This window comes from Pleurodeles waltl, chromosome 3_1 (genome assembly GCF_031143425.1).
Source record: "Pleurodeles waltl isolate 20211129_DDA chromosome 3_1, aPleWal1.hap1.20221129, whole genome shotgun sequence".
Taxonomy (NCBI): Eukaryota; Metazoa; Chordata; class Amphibia; order Caudata; family Salamandridae; genus Pleurodeles; species Pleurodeles waltl.
In genome coordinates, this window is record NC_090440.1 from 236,111,872 (window position 1) to 236,137,012 (window position 25,141).

General features: G+C 46.8%; 1 protein-coding gene across 1 annotated transcript in view; it reads right to left on the minus strand.

Annotated features, from left to right (window-relative positions):
• TRIP4 (thyroid hormone receptor interactor 4) overlaps positions 1 to 25,141 on the minus strand; it is a 405,010-nt gene that overhangs the window by 168,414 nt on the left and 211,455 nt on the right. Inside the window, exon 10 of the mRNA XM_069222301.1 lies at positions 22,598 to 22,722. Within this exon, the coding sequence (XP_069078402.1) occupies positions 22,598 to 22,722 (125 nt within the window). The remainder of the gene's footprint in view (positions 1 to 22,597; positions 22,723 to 25,141) is intronic.

The following is a 25,141-nucleotide window of genomic DNA, read 5'->3' on the forward strand; positions in this document are numbered from 1 at the left end:
GTGAATAAAGTAGGTGGTTGTGCCCGATTAAAAAGGTGTCACCACTTCTTTAGCCAGAAGGAGGCATGGGTTACTAAGGACCAGCTTATCCTGAGAGAAGGTAGAGCACAGAGGGTGGAAAGAAAACGCCTGCAATTCGCTAACCCTTGTTATAGCCACAAAGAAGACTGCGTTGGTGGTAAGCAGTCTGAGAGGGCAGCTGTGCATGGGCTTAACTGGCAAATACATTAAAAAGTTGAGAACTAAATTGAGACCCTATTGGAGCAGGATAAAGGTGCAGGGTGGAACAAGTGCTCTAAACCTTTCAGGAAAACGGGTCACAATGGGTGATGTGAACAGGGAGGGCTGATCCTGCAACTGCAGCAAGGCTGAAGGGGCAAAAAAGTACCCTTTAACTGTGCTCAAGACAACAGCCTTACCAAATAAGGGATAAGGCTAACAAAAGGATTTCAGACAAGGGTACAGACAAATGGATTTAGCAGTACACCAAGCCATAAATTTGTCCCATCTGCAGGCGCAAATTATTTTCGTGGAGGGACTCCAGGTTGCCAGAATGAAATCACACACTTCGGGAGGGTGGTCAAATACCCTCAACTGTTGCTGCTCAATCTCCACGCATGTAGACGGAGTATGTGTAGGTTCAGGAGCAGGACTCTGCCCTGTTGTTGCGACAGGAGATCATCCCAAAAGGGCAGCCTGATCAAAAGACAGATGTTCATGCTCAGGAGTTCGAAATACGAGATTCTCCTTGCCCAATCCAGAGCCAGTAAGATGACTTGGGCAGGTTGTTCTTGATCTTCTTGATAACTATGGACAGGAGTGGAATCGGGGGAAATGTGTACAAGAATCCTGAGCTCCACTCAAAACAAAATATGCCTAAGAGCGAAAGCCACCTTGAAAATTCCAACACACTGAAGTGCTGCCACTGTGCGTTCTGGGTGGTAATTAATAGATTTAAACGAGGGTTATTCCCAATCTCTAAAGAGAGGCCATGCACAAACTCCGGATGGAGATGCCATTAGTGAGCCTGAGTTTGTCTTCTTAGGCTTTCAGAGAGTCCACTAGATGTTGAACCACCAGGAATCGGTCCTGGCATTCCAGCCATGTCCAGAGATGCAGGGTCTCTTGACACAGGGTCCACGACCCAACTCCACTGTGCTTGCTGCAATACCACAATGTGGTGGTGTTGTCCATAAACACCTGGACCAGCCTTCCTTTGATGGAAGGAAGAAAGGGTTTCAATGCCAGACAAATAGCTCTCAGTTCCGATATGTTAATGAGGAGCTGAAATTACACCAGAGACCAGGGTCCTCTGATCTTCACCTCTCCCAGATGGCAGCCCCAACCCAGGAGTGACGCCTCTATTACTACTGTGAGTTCTGGGTGGGGAATTGACCCACTTGCCATCTGTGAGCTACCACTGCATATACTCAGCAGTTCCTTCTGATATTTGGACCAGATCAGAGATATTCCTGATTATGTGCCCAGAGGCTTCAGATCCCACTGCAGAAACCACATATACCAATAGGCATGCTTTACTAGCAGGATGAAGGAGGCTAATATCCTGGACTCAATGTTCGAGTTGATAAGGCCAAAACTGCTCTCTATCTACAATAGCTCAGAAGAAAGAAGTGTCTAAGGAGTCATGTGTGACTTTGGCACATTGATAGTGAGCCCTAGTGAATGCAGGAGGTCTGTCATAGTATGTAGGTGGGAAACAACTGCCTAGGACAATTCTGACTTCAACAGCCAGAACCGCTTGAACTCTGCAGATGTACTGCAACCACCAAGGGGTGTTTGTAAAGCCAAAGGGGAGCAACGAGAACTGATAATGCTCTTGGCTTATCGTGAACAGCAGTTAACGCCTATTAGAAATGGGGGTCTTTGGTTGGCAGTCAGGTTACCACCTGTCCAAGCAAGGACCCTCACTCTAGTCAGGGTAAGTCACACACAATCCAAATTATCCTGTGCTCACCCTCTGGTAGCTTGGCACCGAGCAGTCAGGCTTAACTTAGAAGGAAATGTGTAAAGTATTCATACAATAACACAATATAGCACCATAAAAATACACCACACACTGTTTAGAAAAATATATAATATTTATCTGGATATTTGCAGGTCAAAACGATCAAAGATGCAACAAGAAAATGTAGAGATATCACTGAAAAGTGATATAAAGTGTCTTAAGTCTTTTTAAAGCAAACAAAGTCTCTTTTAAGCACAAAGTACCTGGTTCGCGTGAAAAGCCTCTGCAACGGGCCGCAGAGGAGACGCGTGGAAACAAAGGGGGTGTGCATTGATTTCTCGGGCCGAACACGGTGATGCGTCGGTTAGTTTCCACGCAGGGACGTCTGTGCGTCGATTTCCGGCGCTCGGTCAAGGATCCTCTTCGGGTTGCAGGGTTTTCAGATGCCCCAGGGTCTGTGCGTGGAATCCTGGGCTTGTGGAGCGAAGTCACAAGCGATGTGTTGTTCCGGTGGACGCTGCATGGAAGTTTCTTTGGCACGGCAGACGCTGCGTCGATTTTCCCTCTGGAAGTCGGGCCGTGTCATTCCAGGTCTGCCGAGCGTCGAAGTTCCCGTTGCGATGCAGGCGCTGCGTCGATCTTCTCCTTGCAAAGTCGGGCTACGTCGTTCCGGTTCGGCGTACAGTGGATTTATCACCACGGGGCAGGCTGTGCGTCGGTTTTAGCAAGCTGTGCGTCAAATTTACACGCACAAGGAGTCCAGTTGCAAGAGAGAAGTCTTTTTGGTCCTGAGACTTCAGGGACCAGGAGGCAAGCTCTATCCAAGCCCTTGGAGAGCATGTCTTCACCACAGCCAGGGAGCAGCAAGGCCCTGTTTATATACCCAAAGGTGCCTTTGAAGTGGGGGAGACTTCAAAGACTGGCTTAGAAGTGCACCAGGTCCCCTTTAAGTACAATCCTGTCTGCCAGGGTCCCAGTAGGGGGTGTGGCAGTCCTTTGTGTGAGAGCAGGCCCTCCACCCTCCTAGCCCAGGAAGACCCATTCAAAATGCAGATGTATGCAAGTGAGGCTGAGTATCCTGTGTTTGGGGTGTGTCTGAGTGAATGCACAAGGAGCTGTCAACTAAACCCAGACAGACGTGGATTGTAAGGCACAGAAAGATTTAAGTGCAGAGAAATGCTCACTTTCTAAAAGTGGCATTTCTAAAATAGTTATATTAAATCCAACTTCACCAGTCAGCAGTATTTTATATCACCATTCTGGCTATACTAAATATGACCTTTCTACTCCTTTCAGCTCAGCAACTACCACTCAAACAATGTATCAGGGCAGCCCCAATGTTAGCCTATGAAAGGAGTAGGCCTCACAGCAGTGTAAAAATGAATTTAGGAGTTTTACACTACCAGGACATGTAACTACATGGTACATGTCCTGCCTTTTGCCTACACAGCACCCTGCCCTATGTGTTACCTAGGGCATACCTTTGGGGTGTCTTATATGTAGAAAAAGGGGCATTTTAGGCTTGGCAAGTACTTTTAAATGCCAAGTCGAATTGGCAGTGAAACTGCACACACAGGCCTTGCAATGGCAGGCCTGAGACATGGGTAAGGGGCTACTTAAGTGGGTAGCACAACCAGTGCTGCAGGCCCACTAGTAGCATTTCATCTACAGCCCCTGGGAACATATAGTGCACACTACTAGGGACTTATAAGTAAATTAAATACGGGGGCGTGGCCGGGCCACGGAACAAGATGGCCGCTTAGAGCGAGTGCTCCGTGCCGCGACGATCCCGGAGGGGTGACGGGGGCGAGAAGACAGCCGGACAACACACCGGATCCGGAGCCCCTCCACCCCTAGAACAACGGCGACATGGAATCATGCCCGAGGACCCCATAGGAGCGGGACGTAAGGCAGGAAACTCGCGACTCGCCCCAGGCCGATAAGACCTGGAAAAAGGGGCAGAGTCGCGTCTTCGGAAGACCGGGGACGGCGTGCCCGCAGCGGCAAGGAGCCAACTGAACAGGCCGCGGGGACTGCGGGAGCCGTGACGACCCACATCCATCTCCCTACAACGCCAACAAACACCAGCGGACCTACGACCCCCCCCACAGGGAGACGGGGAGACGCAGCAAAGGGGTGCGGCCCCTTCAACAGCCGGGAGAGGAACCCGGCCAGAGAGGTAGGATCGAGCCTCCTCAAAATAAGAACGGCACCACCGGAGGCAGAGGCACGACTTCTCCCCTCTTTTCCATCACAGAGGGACAACAAAACCCTCCCATTGGGACACTCTAATAAACCCTCGCCCCCCTGAAGACAGCTAATGCTAAGGAGGGCACGATGGGAGGCACGTGGAGGCGGTGAGGCGAGAGGGGTGAGCGACCGGATGGGCAGCGGAGATGAGGGGAGCCAAGGGAACAGAGATACAGGAGAAGGGAGAGGACTGGCACCAGTGTAAGAAATCAAAGCCCTCATCGCCCCATATACTTCTACTTACCGCGGGCTACTGATTGGGGCAGCCGAAGAGCCACACGTACCCCTGCTCAGATCAGACAGACGGCAAAAGACCTGGAGGAAAGTAAATCAGCCCCTGTCCCCCCTTCCCTCAGCTATTCAACGCAAACAACGTCAACCACTGAAGAATCAACCTCGCCACAGCTGTCCAACAATAAGGGCCACAGTAGGCTCTACAACGACCCCATGGCAACTGACTTCCCCTCAAATATAACCTTCTCTGCCCCATAGACATTGACAGGCCTCTGCCATTTACAAAAAACGCTAGGAGGATACACTAAAGAGAATGAGGGCAAAAAAGATATATGGAGAACAATAAAGAACAATAAATAAGTGGACGCAGAGACAGGAGGAGGGAAAGAGGGGGAAGTCAAGACTATCACCAGCAACTAAGGACCCAGAAAAACGAGAAGAGACAATATAAATTTGAGACCAGGCTGGCATAGAACATCTATATCCTTATCGGAATTCACAGAGGGAGACCCGGGCCCTACGTGGCCAGACTCTGCAGACAATTGAGGCGATGCCCGGCAACAAACCGAACCATAAACCTGTCAGCAAGCCTGCACGACAACTATTATTCTCAGAAGCGCTTCAACATAAACGCCTAACCCCCACAAAGATAAATCCTCAAACATCGCCACCTTTAAACGAGTCCACCACAATGTCTGATAAAGACCAACCCACAACTATGGACAGGATACTACAAGAGATCACCACCGTCAGACGCCGCATAGAGGGGATGGACGCCTCTATAACTTCATCGACACTAGAAACCAAATCCATGCGATCTGACATTGCAGGTTTTCAATCTAGAGTGACTGGGCTAGAGCAACGCATGGGATCACTAGAGACGCAGATTAACATGTCCCAGGAACGAGAGCAAGACCTCCTCCACCTCAGGAGTAAATTAACGGACATGGAGGACAGGAGCCGGAGAGACAATATCCGCGTACTTGGGATCCCGGAAAACGAAGAAGACTCGGATATGCAGGCTTTTCTGACCTCCACTCTTCCAAAAATGATTTAGTTGGACTTTGATCCGCCGCTAGAATTCCAACGGGCACACAGGATAGGCCCAAAACGCTCTGACAACTCCTCAAGGCCCCGCCCAATCAACGCATGCTTGTTGCGGCATAATCAAACCTGACAAATACTCCAAGTAGCACGCAACCACGGCCCTTTCCGAATAGACCAGCACGAGATCCGAATAACCGCCGACTACTCCAAGGAGACCAATGAACATAGAAAGGCTTTCCTAGCCCTACGACCCCGGCTTCGCAAACTAGAGATGAAATACGGTCTCTTTGACCCTGCAAGAATGTGGGTTACCAAAAATGGAGTATCCAAGGACTTTTATAACCCCGACGAATTGAGACTCTTCCTTTCCAATCTCAGCCTATGGACTCTCTCAACACAGACAGTGAGCATGACATCGTAGGAGGCAGTGATAGGGTCGAAACCCCCCACTCGGGAATGGAAAAGGCGAAGACGGCTCTATATGACACCGGAGCCAGTCATAGAGGTAGAGACATGGAGAGACTAACCAGATCATATGACGACAGGGGCCAGATTTTACATGCAGTAGTAACCCACACCCAACTATCGGAGAGAGACAAATCCCGCTCCCCTTTAAAGCCTACAACTTCTTGAGAAGGCAATGCGACAAGACGACTTGTGGGACTATCGTTGGAGAGTCGAAAATAACAACTATAGACCCCGTGGAAGGATGAGTACCTCTCCAGATCATATGTGTATTACTATTGTAATTGTCTAGGACTGTTAGTATCAATGTTAAAACTAGATACCTGAAAAATCCATGTTCCTTATGACTAGAGCCAATGCCCTATAATGGGAAACTATCAGTAAATCGTTATTTGCTCTCAGTACACGACAGATGATGATTATTAGAACAGGGACTAGACCCCACTGACTCCCTGTACGTTGAATAAGGGCCCAGTCCCGACCCTATAACCCTATAACAAGGTAACAGGGGCATTAAATAGATAACAAAAAAAACAATAACTAACTATCATGGAACCTGCCTTATATTCCACACACTACAAAATATCTCACTGTAGTAAACAACAAAGTATGTGAAATCTTCCTAATACACACCACACTCGACCAGCGCTGACATTAGAACCGTCTAGCCCCCATTATTATTATTATCACCCCAAGGGATGGGACTAGACCACGTATAGATAAGTTAATTCCAATACAGGGACACACAACACGATATAACCTGAGACATATTAACGCTCCCATTACTTGACTATACTTCATTCTACGATAAGCAAATGGAAAAAAAAATAGAACACAAGGACATAATACAACATAATACCGCATAACAAAGCGAAATAATATGACATCTTACACCGTCACACCACACCACATTATAACATCACAATGTAAATTATAAACCATTAGCTATTCCTTTCCCCGAACGTTCGTACCTACCCCCATCCTAATCATTATTACTATCTTAAACTGTCACCTACAACAGAACGACTATGATGGTGGCACATACCAAGTAAGACCTTAGTAGGTCAGTATTATGATGTAATAGTACACGGCAAGGAATTTGTAATGGGGTGAGATACGCATTATCCTCGCGCAACCCGGGGCTCAGCTACACCCATTACCTATCCTACGATTAATAGAGAGATGCCTGGCATAATGGCTCTTAACATGATAATGTGATAAGATACCAGGATATGTTATGTTGATCAACCTAATATGTCATTGAAACGTTGTAAGGCGAGATGAGGCAGAGTTATAGTCGAAAAGAAATGCTCAGGAAGTATTATATTATATTGTATATTGGTATCTTTATGTACCCTTATATACACGAGAACTGTAATACTCTGTCTAAGCTCTTTCCCTCCCTCCTTCGTCCTACCCCCCCCGCTGGCCGATCTCTGTCCTTCTGTCTGCCCAGTCTCTACTTTAACTTTCGACCCTATCTTATGAACTCATAAACACCCTACAATACCATACAACACCAAGTACTAGGCACAACATCCTAAACACCATACCCCATCAACATTCGACACCCTCCCCCTCCTCTCCAGCGCCGCCCAGGTACTATAGTTATTAACCGACCATTACTTCTACCAATATACACTTTAGTTATACAACTATTACATTAGCCACTAACCATCGATGAACAGACCCACTTCTCGATACATAAACATAAGCACTGCTGTGTACCCCCCACCCCTCCTTACCATCGACATATTGACAACTGGCTGTCTATTATCTTCCCCCTTGCCCCCCCGATCGAGATCGCCCGACGGCACGAGAGCTCCGAGAGAAATCGGACCCACCGTTTACAGACCTAACGAACGAAGGAGGTTGGGCTCCTAACCTCCCTCATCCCTACCCTCCTCCACTTCTCACCCCCAATTGCACGTTCTCTTGCTATACTCTCAATTTCAACTCCAGCACACGCATCCATCCCTTCCCACTCCTTCTCCCTCTTTTCTTCTCCCTCTCATTTCTCCTTGTCTTCTTTTTCCCTCATATCTCCCTTCCATCTGGCTCTCGTCCTACTTATATTGCCTCTCTTCCTTCACCCTCTCCTCTCTCTTCTCTTTCTTCTCCAGAGGACTCCCTCGGCCTCCACCAGCTGCTAACCCCCGTATAAAATAAAACACCGTATCATATTGAAACACAACTCCCACTCTAACAACTAAGCCAATATCTCCCCCCACCAATACCAACCCCGGAACGAGGGTGTTTACTCATAATTATCCAAGATGTCGAAGACCCACCCCCAAGCGACGCAACCATTACGTATACTCTCTTGGAATGTACACGGCATGACGAGCTATGTTAAGCGGAAACAGATACTGTCCTATCTTCAATCCAAAAAAACAGATATAGCTCTGATTCAAGAGACTCACCTTGACACCCTGGAATCCAGTAAACATAAAGGGGATTGGGTAGGGAAGGTTGCCTTCAGCTGCCGTCCAACGAGTCAGGAATCTGGAAGTAACGGGCCCCGCAAATGTGGAGTGGCGATACTAGTGCGTAAATCCCTCCCGGTCACTATCATCAAAACCTGGAATGACACGGAAGGAAGGTATATATTTGCTAAACTAAAACTAGGGGACACTATTTTATGCGTGGGATCCATCTACGCACCAACCGGCCCAAAACGCCCATTCCTTCTAGAGCTAAATCGCCTCCTGACAGAAATCGGAACTACTGGATACATAATCGGGGGAGACTGGAATCTCGTCCAAGACGCCATAATGGATAGGACAGGCCCTGTTGATATATGTAACAATCACGACAGAGCGCTTCTGACAGACCTGACCACCGACATCGGTCTAGTGGACTGCTGGAGAATACAACATCCAAAAGATAAGGAATATACTTTCCTATCCACCGTCCATGGCACCCAATCGCGTCTGGATTATTTCTTAGTATCACACACTGTAATCCCTCATATACAAGACACCTGCATCCTAGACAGCGGGCTCTCAGATCACTCCCCAATACTAATCCGGATCCAGGTGGGACTATCCTTCTCTGGTCGAAAACCATGGCGATTGGCTGTACACAGATACCGCTCTCCCCAAGGGAAGGAACAATTAAAAGCTCATGTAGCTACATACATGGCCGAGAATACAGGCACTGTATCCTCAAAAAGGATCCTATGGGCGGCGGCAAAAGCAACCCTAAGAGGGAATATGATGCAAGACGCAGCACTGGCCAACAAAGACAGAATAGCCCGCCAAACCACCTTAGAGACCACGATACAGGACCTCACTAAACAATATACCGCCCAACCATCCCCTAGGCTGCGACACGCCTTAGAACAGGCCCGAATGGCACACAACGAACTCTATACATCTCAGGCGGAATACGCACTGCAAAAATTGCGAGGCCGCCATTACGAACAAGGAGAAAAAGCAGGTCGCCTCCTAGCGGCGCAGCTCCAACAAAGAGAGGCAGCCTCCACCATTGCGGCCATAACATCTTCTTCAGGAACAGTGCTAACTCGCCCACAAGACATTGTAAACGAGTTCGCCAAGTACTACCGACATTTGTACACTCCTGAAACAACGACAGATCAAACACAAATGGAGACATTCCTTACCGCGGCCAATCTACCTCGTCTGTCTGAGGCAGGCAGGGCCCTCTTAAACGGTAATATAAGCAAAGAAGAGATAACCCAAGTTATAACAAGCCTCCCCTACCATAAATCTCCAGGAGAAGACGGATTCCCTGCGGAATTCTATAAATGGGCCGGGGAGGAGGCAATAACCGAAGTACGCTCCCTGGGCGCTCTATCCAATAAAGCCATGATTGTCGTCCTGCCTAAGCCAGGGAGGGACCCCCTTCTCTGTGGCAGTTACCGTCTTATCTCCCTTTTGAATGGGGATGTCAAACTCCTAGCCAGTGTTCTAGCAGCGCGGCTCCGCAAGGTGATACCATCATTGATTCACAATACCCAAGTAGGATTTGTACCGGGCCGTACCTCCAGAAATCATATGCGAACTCTTTGCCATACACTGTTAGAATCCATACAATTACCTGACGAAGCCCTATCCCTGTCCCTAGACGCAGAGAAAGCATTCGACCGCATTGAGTGGTCCTACCTATTCACAACCATGAAGCATTTTGGCCTGGGGGAACAATTTATCTCTAAAGTACGTTTATTATATGACCACCCCACAGCACAGGTTAACTGTGGGGGCATCATGTCAGACCCATTCCCTATTGGAAGGGGCACATGCCAGGGATGCCCCTTGTCGCCACTTCTATTTCTATTGGCCATGGAATCCCTAGCTGCCACCATACGAAATTCTCACCAAATAAAAGGGATCCACATCAGCGGGGGCATATCTAAAATCTATCTCTACGCAGACGACATTCTGTTAACAATGTCCGATCTAGAAACCTCGCTCCCAGCACTACTTTCCACTATAGAAGACTTTGCATCCTTATCCGGATATCGGGTAAACTAGGATAAAAGCGAGGCACTACCATTATCCCGCATAACAACGAGGGCATCAATACATGGCCTCCAGTTCAAATGGACCCCGACCCACCTTAAATATTTAGGAACGTTCATTAACCGAGGTCTAGAACATATGGTCAGGGACAACATAGACCCCCTTATATCTAAAATGAAACAAGACTTTGCCAGATGGTCTCTACTAGGCCTGTCCATGTGGGGCAGGACACAGGCGGTCAGAATGGTCACCTTACCACGTTTCACATACGTGCTAGGCATGCTCCCCCTACAGATACCTTTTTCCTCACTCCGACTAATAGACGCATCCATAAGGGCCTTCGTCTGGGGCTCCTCACGCCCAAGACTGAAACCTGCAACAATACTGGCACGACGGCCCTACGGAGGATTAGGACTACCCTCGGTAGAACAATACTCTCTGGCCCTACAACTTTCACAGCTAATATACACACTTCCGGGTATAGCCGATCCAACGCAATGGGTGATCACAGAGAAACTCCTATATGGACAGTATACGGAGATGGGAGGAACATACGCCGACCATGTTCCCTTAGCTAACCCCATCCTCAAGGCTACAAACACAGCGTGGTGCAGAGCCAATCGACTACTAGGAGTACACCCCTCCCTGCATACTCAGGCTCCCATAGCAGGGAACAAAAGCATTAAAATAGGAGGGAATATTCTCAGATGGCCCCAATGGTCCGAGGCAGGTATCCACAATATATCTCACATAATAGATGGAGATAGCTTCCGCACATTCGCCTCCCTCCAGGAAGAGTTCGGTATCCAAAGTAACCAGGAGTGGCGATATCTACAGCTCAAACACTGTATGCGGAGAACATTAGGAACCCCCGTGGATGCTCAAAACCTCACCCATCGTCACCTATCTTCAGAAATGGGGCCGACAAAAAGGCGTCATGGCTGGCCTCTATGCCGAATTAACTAACCACCTTTACTCGCAGCCTCTTCTTGAACGACTACGCTTAAAATGGCAGGACACACTAGAGATAACCTACACGGACGAAGAATGGCCAGACATACTAGAAGCCCTCGACAGGGGCGTATGTGAAGCACGCCTGAAATTTTGCCTATTTAAAATCCTTCAGGGGTGGTACTGGACCCCCGTTAAACTCTTCAGGGCAGGGCTGATACCGCACGCGAACTGTTGGAGATGCACAGAGCCCTATTGTGACCAACTCCATATTCTATGCCATTGCCCAACGGTACAGTCCCTATGGGACGCAGTATGCCTCGCCTTATCGGACTTCATACAGATACCAAAACCGACCCCGCCAGCATTTATCCTTCTACATGACATTCGCCCGTATCCCTCCCTATCGCGGGCACATAAACGATTAATCCACACGCGCTTGCCACGGCCAAAATATGCATACTCCGGCACTGGAGATCTAGCATTGCCCCCACACCGATAGAATGGATGACGGCCATGTATCAAACGGCCACCCATGAACGAGTGATTTATAACCTACAGGACCAAGCAGAACTATTTGCGGAGGTCTGGCGCCCATTCTTGATGAGACCATGAAGCGGCTGGTGGACAACCAACGGATGACCAATGGTCAATGATCAATGATTAGGGAATATCAATTACCAATCACCCTCTGAGAATCCTAGACCCCAGAAACATATTTAATCTCCTACTGACCCCTCTCTCTCTCCCTAGCTACGCTCTCCTCTCCACTTTCTCTCTTTTTTCTCTCTCTCTATCAACCCACGAGGCTCTAATTTTGACATATGCTCGAGACCCTGAACTACCCAACTTAATAACACAAGTCGCTCCCTAACACAAACAAGGACGGAAAAATCAACTCATATAAGACGTAGACACTCTCTAACCGACTTCACCATATCTAACATACACACTATCTACCCCTAGATAGTAACTGGCTACAGACGGAGAAGTACAGAACGAATTACTCTTTGGCCTGTACAAGCTAGTCTCAGGATACAAAGACCCCCCGCCTACCCCGAGTCTCTTCATCTCACATCCCCCCGCGATTACCCTTCCTCTTTCTTCCCCTTCCTTCCCATCCCTCATTTTATATGACAATTTCATCTCTCCCCTATACCACGATCAACCCCCCCCCACACAATCCTATCCTCGCTCCTCCTCCCCTTACCCCCCCACATGTTTTCCTTTTTTCTTCAAAATAAGGGTACAAAACTCAACTATGCAACTGGGAATTTTTACTTGTCTGACAGTACATGCATATATGCCCACAATGGAAATAATTGTGGTAAAAGAACGAAAACAATGTTTTGAAAGCTAAACTATTTATTTATATGCTGTATGTACTGCCTTATATATTCTTAATAAAACTTTTGAAACTTTAAAATTTTTTTAAAAAAAAGTAAATTCAATAGTCCAATGGGGTATGATTCAATGATACCATGTTTAAAGGGAGAGAGCATATGCACTTTAGCACTGGTTAGCAGTGGTAAAGTGCGCAGAGTCTAAAAACCAGCAAAAACAGTGTCCAAAAAGTGGAGGGAGGCAGGCAAAAAGTTAGGGGTGACCACCCTAAGGCTGTCAGGTCTAACAACGCCTATAGGCAGGGATAAAGAACTAGGTGCTCTGAATGTTCAGCACTAATATCCAGTCTGCAGGGTCGAGGGTCCCCAGTACCTGAGACAAACTGAGTATCTTGAATTTTTCCTTTTTCAGTTGAAAGGGCGCAGGTCAAGGACAAGGCAGAGGCCTTCATCCTTTTGCGGCTCCAAAATGTAGCAGGAATGGCAACTCTCACATACTTCTTATGCTGGCACCTCCTTGACAGCTCCTGTAGCTAGAACAGCCAGTACTTCCTGTTGGAAAAGCAAAAGGTGGTCCTTCGTCAGTGGATGTCGCAAAGGTGGTGGGTCTGTTGGAAAGGTACAGCATTGCCCAACTTGACAAGCTAAGCACCCATTTGGATGAAGGAATCTCTCCTCATTGGGGTAGGTGTTGCCCGATCCTGCCACCAACCGGGTGCCCATGATGGTATGAGGGCAAACTAAAAAGGCTTTGAGGGTGTAGCTGCTGGGGGTGGGAGCAGAAGAGGTCGACCTCTGGCTCTGGTTCCCACAAGGCTTGTGCGAGCCACACTCTCAGCCACAAAAGGGCTGTGATGCCGGCTGGCTATAGTGAATCTGGGGGGAGAGGGGATCATGGCTGATAGCCCCTAAGGTAGCCACGGAAGGGACAGAATGAGGCTGGTGCAGGGCCCTGGTGAACCCCAATGACAGAGGTGGCCCTACTGTCTTAAAAGCGCTCAAGCGCTGAAACTGCCTTGTCTCCAAAACAGTGAGTCCCATCAAAGAGCATGTCCTTAAGGGATGCCAGAACAAGCCCTGAAATGCCACTTGTCCTCAGCCAGGCATGAAGCCAGAGTGCCACTGTGGAACAATGGGTCTGCCCAGCGAGCCGGTCGTATCCAATCTGCATCTGATTGTGAACTCTGCCATATATCTCCCATCAGCAACACACTAGGAGAAAATGGCTCGGGCCTCCTCCAAGCCTACAGGCAGCACTTGCACAACTGTATCCCACACAGTACAAGAATAATGGTACAATGAGCATGCTGTGTTCACGGGCCACAGACCTAGGCTGGTGGAAGAGAACATCCTCTTTCCAAAGGTATCCAGCCTCTTGGATTCCCTATCCGGTGTTGCGATAGGGGACGCATTGGGATTTATCTTGGAGTTTGAGGCCCGGACCACCAGACGCTCAGGGGTGGGACGCTGGGAGAGGGAGGCTGAGTCCCCAGACATGGGGTGATGGCAGTGGGAGATAGGAATGCCTGTGCTTGGCTTCACAGGGCCCCGAGCAGGACATCAGTGAGGGCTTACTTAAAGGAGAGTACTGGTTCTTAGGGTGATACCCCAGACTGAAGAACCTCTGTCAAGACATTAGTATTGATCTTAACCATGGGAAGCTAAAGGTCCAAGGACCTCAGCCACCCTCCGGACTACCATTGCTAAGAAATCTCCCTTCTCCATAGCCACTGTGGGAAAAGAAAGAAGGCCAGTGTCTGGTAAGCTGTCCAGCTCACTGGCATTAGCCAGATCCTTATACCAGATGTGGCTGGCCAATGACTCTGCTAGGGGGTCAGAATAGCCATAGGTATCGTCAGACACCCTCCATTCATGTTCCTCAAAGTGCTCTTCCATGAAAGAGGGTGCCATCTTCAATTCAGGCTGTGTGAGCCTCGTTGGCGCCAGAACTGACACCATCCGGACCCTTATTGGAGTCAACCGTCATGATGGGTTTGGTGCTATCAATGGGCGGAGGCGAGAATGGCACCCAGAGGAGGTTCTAAAGTTGCGGCTGGGGCCAATCTAGATCCACCAATGGATCCTGAGAGCCAGATTGGCACTGAGAGTGAAGCCCCAGTCTTAGTCTCTCCCTAACTGATAGGGTCAGAAGGTGCTCCAGAGGGGTTTGACCTCTTAAAAATGAGGTTCATGGCCTCATAAAACTCTCAAAGTTATGCAAGGGTTGGTCCATCTCCGGGAAATGCGAAGTGGGGTGTGTCAGGTGAAGGCTCCACAGGAATGACCTGGCAGCGGGGCCTGGATTTTTGGCATAGCCTGGTGCTTTGTCCAATGAATAGGACTGAAATAGAGAAGTTAAAGAGTGCTTTGACTTCTTGGACTTCTTCGTGTAGGACTCATCTCAACAAGTCAAAGATCTCAACTTTAACTGGCACAAGCAAATTTGAGGCTGGTCCCAGAACCTCACACGTGAACAGGACCTGGAGCAGTATGCAGTCATGTGGCGAGCGGCCAGAAGCTCCATGGCCCGCTTACGAATGGGCCTCTGGATTCATAGTCCTGCAGTCGTCACAGGCTGTGGAGTCGTAGTCCAGGTACCACAGACACACCAAGTGGGGGTATGTCACGGACATTTGCCTGTAACATGCACCACAATGCTTGAACCCGGTTGGTTTCTTCAGGGACATAATACAAAAAGCAGGAGGAGAAAAGGTACACTGGTCAATTTCAACAAAACGGTTAAACAGGTTCAGTGAAAAATTGACTGAGGGGAGCTTGATCCGGATCCATGCTGATGGCATGGAAAAGAAGGAACTGAGGTCAGTGAGCTGAGGTGGAGCTTGGATGGCCACCGCACTTCACTGTTCCAGAGCTGACAACGCCTTAAGGAGCCGAACAATGGCACTTACATAGGCGCAAGGAAATTGTTCAAAAAATTCTGTATCCGGTCTGGCGCCAATGGAATATTCCAAAAGTAAGGAATCTACAGCTAAAAGTCTGTATCTGATCATTTGATTTAACTTGGGTGTTGTCTTCAGGGTATGGGGAGTCCAAGGGTGCAAGTATGAATTAAGAGAAATGCCAGTGCAGGTGGGTTATTGTAAAGAGGGTTGTTTGACTAGGAGCATAAAGGTCACTACAGTGAGTGCTTTGTGATTACTTCTTCAGCCACAGTGCACCTATGAAGAGAAGCATTAACAGAAAGGAATATGTTACTTACCCTGTAAGCATTTATTCGTAGAGTGTAGTGCCGTAGATTTATATGCTTAGCACACTCCTGCCATCTAGAGATGGGCTCGGACAATGCAAATAGTTTTTGTTCGAAAAGTCTTTCGAGTGACGAGGTATAGTGAATTCTCTTATAGTCTGTATTACGCATGGTTATCAGCTCCTTCGTTAGACTGTTTTTGGACTATCGAGTTAGCTTAGGGTAGGTGTAGTAAAGAGATAGTAAAGATGAACACGCAAGTTATATTTAATAAGGATAAACTTTGAGTAGGAGAGTGTGCGTTCGTCAATCATTAGCTTCCAAGGAGGAAGGTGGGTGCATATCAATATATGGCCCTACATGCTACGAATAGATGCTTACCGGGTTATTCCATTTGTAGTATGTGTTAGCCATACATATGCTTAGCATCAAATGAAAAGCACTGCTCCCCAAATGTGGTGGCTATTGAATCACTGATGTAGACAATTGAAAAAGTGTTCGCAATACAGCTTGACCCACTTTAGTTTGTTGATTAGCTAAAACATCAAACAATAAGGCTTGAGGAATGAGATCTACTAATTGCATGCTGCCTAAGAAAGAAACAGAGGCTCCCTTTAGAGTAGAATGAGGTCTTGCCGTTGTAGGAACACTTGTTTAGCTTTGTGGTAGCAAGTTTGTATGCATCTTACTATCCACTTTGCAATCCCTGCTTTTGAGATTGGAGGGTGTTTTTGAGTATTTGAAAAGGCTACAAAGAGCTGTTGAGTTTTACGAAATGGCTCTGTTCTCTCGATGTAATACATTACAGCCCTTTTGAAATCAACTGTGTGCCCAGCTCTTTCTGCTACTGAGCATGGTTTGATTAACATGAAAAGAGGAGAAAATGTAGTGTTTGTTGTTAGCACCAATTTATCAGGACAGACTTGGAAAAATGTTTTTTCTAAGGTGAGCGCTTGAAGCTCACTGATTCGTCTAAGGGACACTATTTCTACTAAGAAGGCAACCTTCCATGTGTGGAACTGTAGATCACATTAATGTAATGATTTCAAAGGAGGACCCATAAGTCTGATAAGCCCTACATTAAGGTTCCAGCCTAGAGTTGGAGGAATAGAGGGTGTAATAACTCCATAAAAGCTTAGATGACTGGAATTTGAAACAGGGACATGTCTTGTCTATTTTGCATATACACAGCATGCGTTGCTTTTGTAACCGAATGGAGGTATAGGCCAAGCCTGTCTGTAAATAGAGTAGGTAGCAAATAGGATCCTCTATTGTAGGTAAGAGCAGCTGGATCTGCTTTATTAATCAATATTGCACAAATCTCTTTCATTTTGCTGCGTAGCATGCCCATGTGGTAGGCCAACAAGCTTGTCTAAGAATGGTCATCCTCTTCAGAAGTGAAGCTAAATTGTCAACTTCTCATGTGGCATAAGAAGTTCTAGGCTGACTGATATAGATACTTTTGCATTGGAGCCAATTGGCCACTGAAGGTGAGACCTTGCACTGGCACTCCCCAACAATGTGAGGGCACGTCTACTATAATGGTCACTTGCGAAACGCAGGCTTAGAAGTGCCAACCCTGCAGCAGATTGTTGTTGTTCCACCACTGCAGACAGCGATGTGTCGCTGGCTCTATCAACACTAAATACTGTAGATGCCCCTCCGCTTGAGACCATTGCGGCTGTAAACATTGTTGAAGGGGGCACATATGCAGTTGTGCATGTGGCACTATTGGGATATATGAGCTGATCATGCCTATAAGGCTCATCACTGTTCTTACCATGGCGTGACTGGTTGAAAAAGAGTCAATGCAAGTTGGATCTTTTATACTCTGGCAGGGCTGGGATAAGGCTTTGCTGAAATGGAATTTAGAGTAGCATTGAGGAACAGCTGCACCTGTATGGGTTGTAGGTGAGATTTTGTAACATTGAGAGTAAAGCTCAGACTGTGCAGAAGGTTGAATACCCTTTGAGTGTCCTGCAGACGTCGTTTGCTTGCACTATTGATCAGCCAATAGTCCAGATATGGGAATGTGACAGGAAGGTAATATTCGGGGAGGGCTAGTTTCTTATACGTGTACTTCAAATAGGACGCTACACTGGTTCTGTTGGAGAACAGCTGGTGTTCGTTTTATTGTGCATAACAGATTGTACAGGATTTATTGATATCTGTTCCTAGGAACGGTTTCTTTGGTTTCATATCCCCACTCCTTGTTCTTCGGTTCCATTTAATGTTTCTTCTCTCTTTTCTCTACAGGTAAGTTGCTATTTCACCATGGCATGCTCCCATGAGGCCAGATAGAGAGAGAGAGAGAGAGAAGGCGAAAAATAAGAAGCCTATATTAGGTAAGTGCTCTTTGTTATATATGTGCTTTCTCTTTTCTTTCCCTTTCTTTCTTTTCAAGAAATACAGTTTTATTCCTGGTAGTGAGGTGTTAATATGACTAATTCCTTTTCTTTCCTCACGGTTTGTTTCTTTATGGTCTCTTATCTAAATCTTGTTAGTTCTTTTCTGTTACACCACTTAGTGCTCCCCACACGTGAGTCTCAATCTCACAAGAGTTTCTTCCCACTCAAGTGTGGTTTTCATGCAACCAGAAAAAAAAATATATATATATATATATATATATATATATATATATATATATATATATATATATATATATATATATATATATATATATATATATATATATATATATATATATATATATATAAAAACGCTTGCCCGTCTTGATCCCTTATTTCTCCCACTCCTTCCCAGCCTTCCTGCATAGATCGGAAACTAAACCGCAAAAGTGGTTCCGTACCTGTGGGAGCCACGTCCCTCCAGGGACGTGGCTGGCTTCGCCGCCCGTCTCCTCCTCTCCTGGGTTGTGTCGTCCACCTCCAATGTCACAATCCGTGTTCTGCGCTATCTCCCGTTGGTCTCTTTTGCCATCTCTCCCTTCTCGTCGTATGTCTCTACTCCGTCTTCCTGCTTGCTCTTCTTCCGTTCATCTTCCTCCTCCACTCAGTCTTCACTCTTGCTCTCTTGCCGCTCATCTTTCTCCTCCGCTCCGTCTTCACGCTTTTCCTCTTCTTCCTGTCCTCCAGAGTCCCCCCAACGCCTTTCCTCTAAATTCAGGACGCCGGGATCGTCCCTGACATCACCACGTTCCAACTGGATTCACGGAAGTATACTCCCGCGAGTCCCCCTGGGGTACTCAGAGTCCGTCTCAGACTGCCGATTCTCCTGTGCCCTGCCACAGGGAACTTGTGTGTGCCTCCCGCTTCTGAGATAAGCAGCTACCACTGTGCAACAGACATTTTGTAAATACTCTTGGTGCAGTAGTTACTCTGAATGGCAACACCTTGAACTGGTAATGTTGGCCACTTACTTGGAAACGTGAATAGCACTGATGGGCTGATTGTATTAGTATGTGAAAGTAGGCGTCCTTGACGTCTACGGCCGTCATGAAGTCTCCTTGCTGGAGCAATGGTATGACTTCTTTAAGTGTAACCATGTAGAAGTGTTCCAACAAGATGTACTTGTCTAGTGGCCTGAGGTCTAGCAGAAGAAGCGCTTGAATTTCCTCTTGTAGTAGAGTTAAGGGTTCTTTATACATTGTTTGTGACCAAGGCGGGATACTGGGTTGAGGTGATTTTAATTCTAGAAAATATCCATCTTTATTATAGATAGGACCCACTGATCTTAGGTGATTCGCTCCCAATTGTGTGATCGTCTTGTACCCCGCCACCTCCATCCCCCCAACTCCATGAGTGTTAAGTGTTAAGGGAAGGGGGAGAGGCGATCAGTCACTGCTTAATTGACATGGCTCCTTTGGCAGTGGATCCAAGATCTCGACCTCTGTTACTACTGCCTCTGTAGTGTTCTATCGTAGGACCCTCTAGTAACTAGGATTGATAGGGACCTTACTGCCTTTGAAAGGTACCTGTGTCTGCAGAGGTTGTCTGTTTGGTTGGACCTCAGTACTGACCCCTCCGAAAGGACCCTCTGTGTTAGTATGGCTTTGGCAGTGTTGGTGTTTTTTTATTTTCTCTAACATTGTATCCACTTGTGGTCCGAAGAAGTGTTCTCCATCAAAGGGTGAATTGCGGACATATTGTTGGACATTGGGTTTAAACTATGATACCCCTAACCATGCATGTTGCCTGATTATGATGCTAGTGCTGACTTCCTTAGAACTGGTGTCAGCAGCATCTAAAACACATTGGCTTGCCATGTTAGAGATAATTCCTTGATTTAATGGGCTGTTTAAATATCTCTGTTGTGGGGTTCAGCATGCCTTTTAGCATGGGTAAGAGCTTGATGGTGTGTTGTGTTTTAGATAGTGTTTCTACAAGAAAATCATCTTAATCCTCCACTGTGTGCATATCAACGTTATGATATTCAGCAGCACAGCTAATACCTCTTGGCAGGTGGTGGTATCATCAAGAGGGGAGGGTTTGGAGGATTATAGATCAGGCTCTGTATCCCCTTGAGTGTCGACATTATAATCCTTCCAGTGCTCATCAAGTGCATCAGGATCACCAAGTGGGTCAGTTAGGTATGGGATGTAGTAGAGGTCTATGTATGCCTACCCCTATTGAAGCATTGGTAGGCGACCTCCGTGGCTTAATACGAGGGGAGTGTTGTGGTAAGGCTGGTGAAGGTGAAGATGCGCATGGGAATGGAAAAAAAAGAAAGAGGAGGAGTAGGTGGTAGTGGAGGTGGAGTTTCCGCTGAGAAATACATGGGACTGGTGCCCTTGTCCTTATGCTTTTTGTATGGTGGCTTACGTGGAAGCGGTCCTATAATTTCCTCCTCAAAAGTTTTCCCACGTGTCAGCACTGTTTCTGTAGGTGGGAGAGGTGGTTTGGATACCACCCTACCTGTGTCTGGGTTAGGAACAGAATCTTTTGTGTGGCATCACGTTGTTCCTGTAGCTAAGTTGGAATGGGTTGAACAGGCCGTTCTTTTGGATCTAAGTGGGCTTGTAGTGTTTTTGGTACCAACATTGCTTTAGGTGTGGATACGGTCCTTGAAGCAGAGGATGTTTTCGGTGCTTACAGTGGCAATGAGTCGCAAGATGATGTGGGTTTCTCAGGCCCAGTCATAGGCTCTGTATGCTTTTTCGGTGTCAACAATTTTTTTTTTTTTTTTACATTGGCTCCGAAACGGTCTTCAACATGGAAGAAGTTGGTGCCTTAGCGTTTTCTGTTGCCTTTAAGGCTTTTTTGGGTGGAGGAACAACTGTCTGTTCTTTTGCCTTAAACTGGACACCTCCATGGCCCAAGGGCACTGGGGTTCCTTGACTCTGTGGTTTGTCTTTGGTTTAAGTGTGAACGGCTTGTTCCAACGAACTCATGTGCACTGGTGCAGTATTATTTTGGGCTTCTTCAATCTCCTGGTCAGTCTCAAGACTCTATTCCACTGCTAGTGAGAAGAATGGGGACATTCACTGAAGTACCTTGGGTTTATGCTTCTTTGCTGACATGGCATTGGGGTCCTGCGTCAAGGCTATATTCTTCCTCTGTACCTGGTTGGACCCCAAAGATATTGGGACATCCTCCGCTAGCTGTGCCTTCATCGTGGTGTGGGCCCACCACCTTTCATGTTGCTGTTGAAGAGTCTTTTTCGACTGAAAGGCTTGGCAAGCTTCACACAACATTTTGTCATGTTCCGGAGACAGGCAGTTGTTGCAGACTAGATAATGATCTTGCCTGGAGTATTTCGCGTGGCACTTGGGGCAGAACCTGAAATGCGGTTTTTGCATCATTCCACGTGGAAAAAGTAAAGGAAGTCTTTGACGAATTGTAGAGGTAGAGGCCGGGCGGTTGGAATACCAGAAGTCCTTTTACATTTTTCCATCAGTAGGTGATAGTTTGTCTAACAAAGGAGTGGATGACTGCGCAATACAGACTATGAAGGGAGCCACTATACTTTGTGACTCAAGACTTTCTAAACAAAAACAACGTGCAACTTCCGAGCCCAACACTAGGGGCCAGGAGTATGCTAAGCATATACACCCTTGGTCAATTAGGTTTCAGAAAATTGAGACTTAGATAAAAGTGGGTCTGGTGGCAGATAATGTATGTTTTTAGTACTGGTACAATGTATGAGCCCAAAATTGTGAGAGTGGTATATAAGGGCAAGAGAAACACTGAGAAAAATATGACAAATAACAGAGGACTCTGTGCACTCTTGTCAGCTTGCAGGAGCAAATATGCAACTATTCAGTCCCTTCAGAGGAGGAACAATGAGGGAAAGTCAAGTAGATCCATAGGAAGACTGCATATGTGCTCACTTTTTTCAATAGCTTTTTCCTCTGCTGAACAATCTCCTCCAACAAGAATAGCTTGTCAGCTCTCCCTAGCCAGGAATACTAATGTTCCTCAGGACGGAGGCTATGTCTGCATGGTTACAGAACAAAGAAAGACGGTTTGCAGCCTGCTACACTCAAAACAAGGATGCAGCATTCTGATTGCAAATACCAGAATCCCAAGACAATGACCTTCCAGAACATTCAAAGGTTATCCTAACAGAACAGAACCAAAATCCCACAAGCAATACCTGGAGCATTTGCAAAATATTGAGTGAAGATTACTTGAACAAGAGAGCGGAACAACAATTCTATAGCTCTTTCATAGTTGTGGAAAATGCTTACTTCTTCGATGCAGCATCCGATAGGAAGATTCAAGCTCAGAGATTTCTTGGGGTGACGGTCTTTTAGCTGCGGCTGCTATCCATAGACGCCCACGGTGAGAACTATACCAGGTCCTACCTTCCACCCTAAAATAGACAATAAAGGCTGAATTCCAAGAAGCAAATTTCATACGTAAAAGCTTACAGGAACCTACGAAATACATTGGGTTATAGTAACTGAAACATGAATGACATCATAGTTTCCATATTGTCGTGTGCATTAAGGCTTCCATATATTGCATAACGCTGCATATAATTTAAGCCTAGAGTTGTATATGAAACTATTCACTGTTTGTGCATTTAAAATGCTAGTGAGTAACACAAGTACACAGCTTAAAAAGCAAGTTAATCTATTTGAATTGTGTGGTATAATTTTGTGCGTAATTGCAATATTTTAAAATGTTGCTAACAAGGAAGAGAAGGAACTTTTCGATTCTTAGATGCATGCCATGTGGATGTAGTAGCTGAAATATGAATAAAAGGAGAGATGACACTGCCTGAAGGAAGAAAAACAGCAGTAAGCTTCAGTGTATAATTTGAATAAGGTGCACTGTTTAATACCATATCAATGAGCATGGAAGCCTTCTGGGGGCAGCTTCTTGGCTAATCCATAGAAGATCTTTATGCAGAATACAATCTATCTATGGACTGTTCTCTTTTTAATTGATTTCACCTATTTGGGTCCAGAAAAGCCCACAAAAAGTTGTTTGTCTAATAAATGGCCCTTAGTCCAATCAATGTAAAAACTGACGGTCTTTGGCATGAAACCCACTTTTGGCTGGAGGGCCAGTTTGTCTGAAAAAAAAAGATGCACAAGGGTGCTGGACTGACAAGATTCACTCATTATGGAGAGGTTATGAAGAACTCTGTCTTTCTGGTCAAAAAGAGTATAGAACAGCTGTGCATCTGTTCAAAAGAAGTGCACATTAAGTAGGACATAACCAAATTGAAGAACTACCACAACAAAGGTGTTGGCAGGAACATGTAGATTCGTCCCTTCAAGCAACGCATCACAACCAGTGATCTGAAAAGGGATGGCTGACCGCATAACCACAGAAAGGCCGAAAGATAACTCTTAATAATCGCCACAGCAGAGTCTTGCTGGGCCAGAGAAGGACAAAGCAATAACATTTCAGAAACAGGAACACAAAACAACAAACTTCTAATATGGTCCTGCATATCCAATTTTGGTGGAGGGACGCCTGGCTGCCAGTATGAACCAACTACTTTGGAAGGAAGATCGAAAGCCATCAACTGTCAATCTCCATGCACGGAGGTGTAAGATTGTTGCGTAGACTCAGGTGCAGAATCCAGACCTGCTGTTGAGATAGGAGGTCCTCCCAAAAAGGCAGGCTAATCAGAGGACATATGCTCATGGCCAGAAGTCCGGGAATCACACTCTCATCGTCCAGTCGGAAGCCACCAAGATGACTTGGACCCGATTTATCCTGCTCTTTATCAATACTTTGGGAAGGAGTGGCCAGGGCTGAAAGGCATACAGGGGCATGCGGCCAGGTGGCAGGCATCTCCACGGCAGAACCTAATTGGTAATTCTAATGCAGAAAAGCTTGGACACTGCACGTACTTTGTGGTGGCGAATAGATCAAGCCAAGGTTCCCAGATTGCTGGAAGACACCCTGTGCCACTTCTGCGTGCATCTGCCATTCATGATCCACTATGCAATGTCATCTGAGTTTATCCACCGTTTCTGGCAGGTGCTGGGCGCTCAGAGAGATGCCCAGATAGTTCAACCATTTCAGTAGACCTAGAACCTCCTGGCACAGAACCCACAGCCCCACGTGCAGTGTTTGGTGCAGTACCACATGGCAGTCGTGCTGTCTGTGAGAACTTCTACCAATCACTCCTATGGTTGGAAGCAATGCCTTCAGTGCCATGTTAACTGCCAGCAACAAGGTGATATGGAGACAGACCTCCACTTGAAAACAGAGTCCTCCGATTTCCACCTCTCCCAGATGACCTCCCCAACACAGCAACCATGCATCTGTCATGACCGTTAGTTTTGGTTAGGGTAGGAAGAGGGATCTGCCACTTGTCCAACTGCAGTTGAGCTGCCAGAACTACAGATCTTTTGCAGTCTCCTCACAACGCCAAAAGATTCTCTTGGCGCTGACCCCACTGAGACTTCGAAGCCTAATCCTGAACTTGCATGTGCCACCTGGGATAGTTCACAAGCAGGATGCAGGACTGATTCAGGCAGAGGGAAGGTTCAGAAAAGCACACTGTCCAGGATGGTTCCAATAAAGAGGAGCCATTACGAAGGAGTCAGGTGTAATCCACCCAATCTACCCCACTCCACCCTAATCTACCCCACCAATTTAGCTCACTCCGCTCCAATTGTGACTCCCCTCCAATCTATCCAAAGCCACTCCAATTTACCCCACTCACTCTACCCAAATCTACCCCACTCCAATCCATCCAAATCTACCCCACCTCACTCTACCCTAATCTACCACACTCCATTCCACTCTACCTAATCTACGCCACT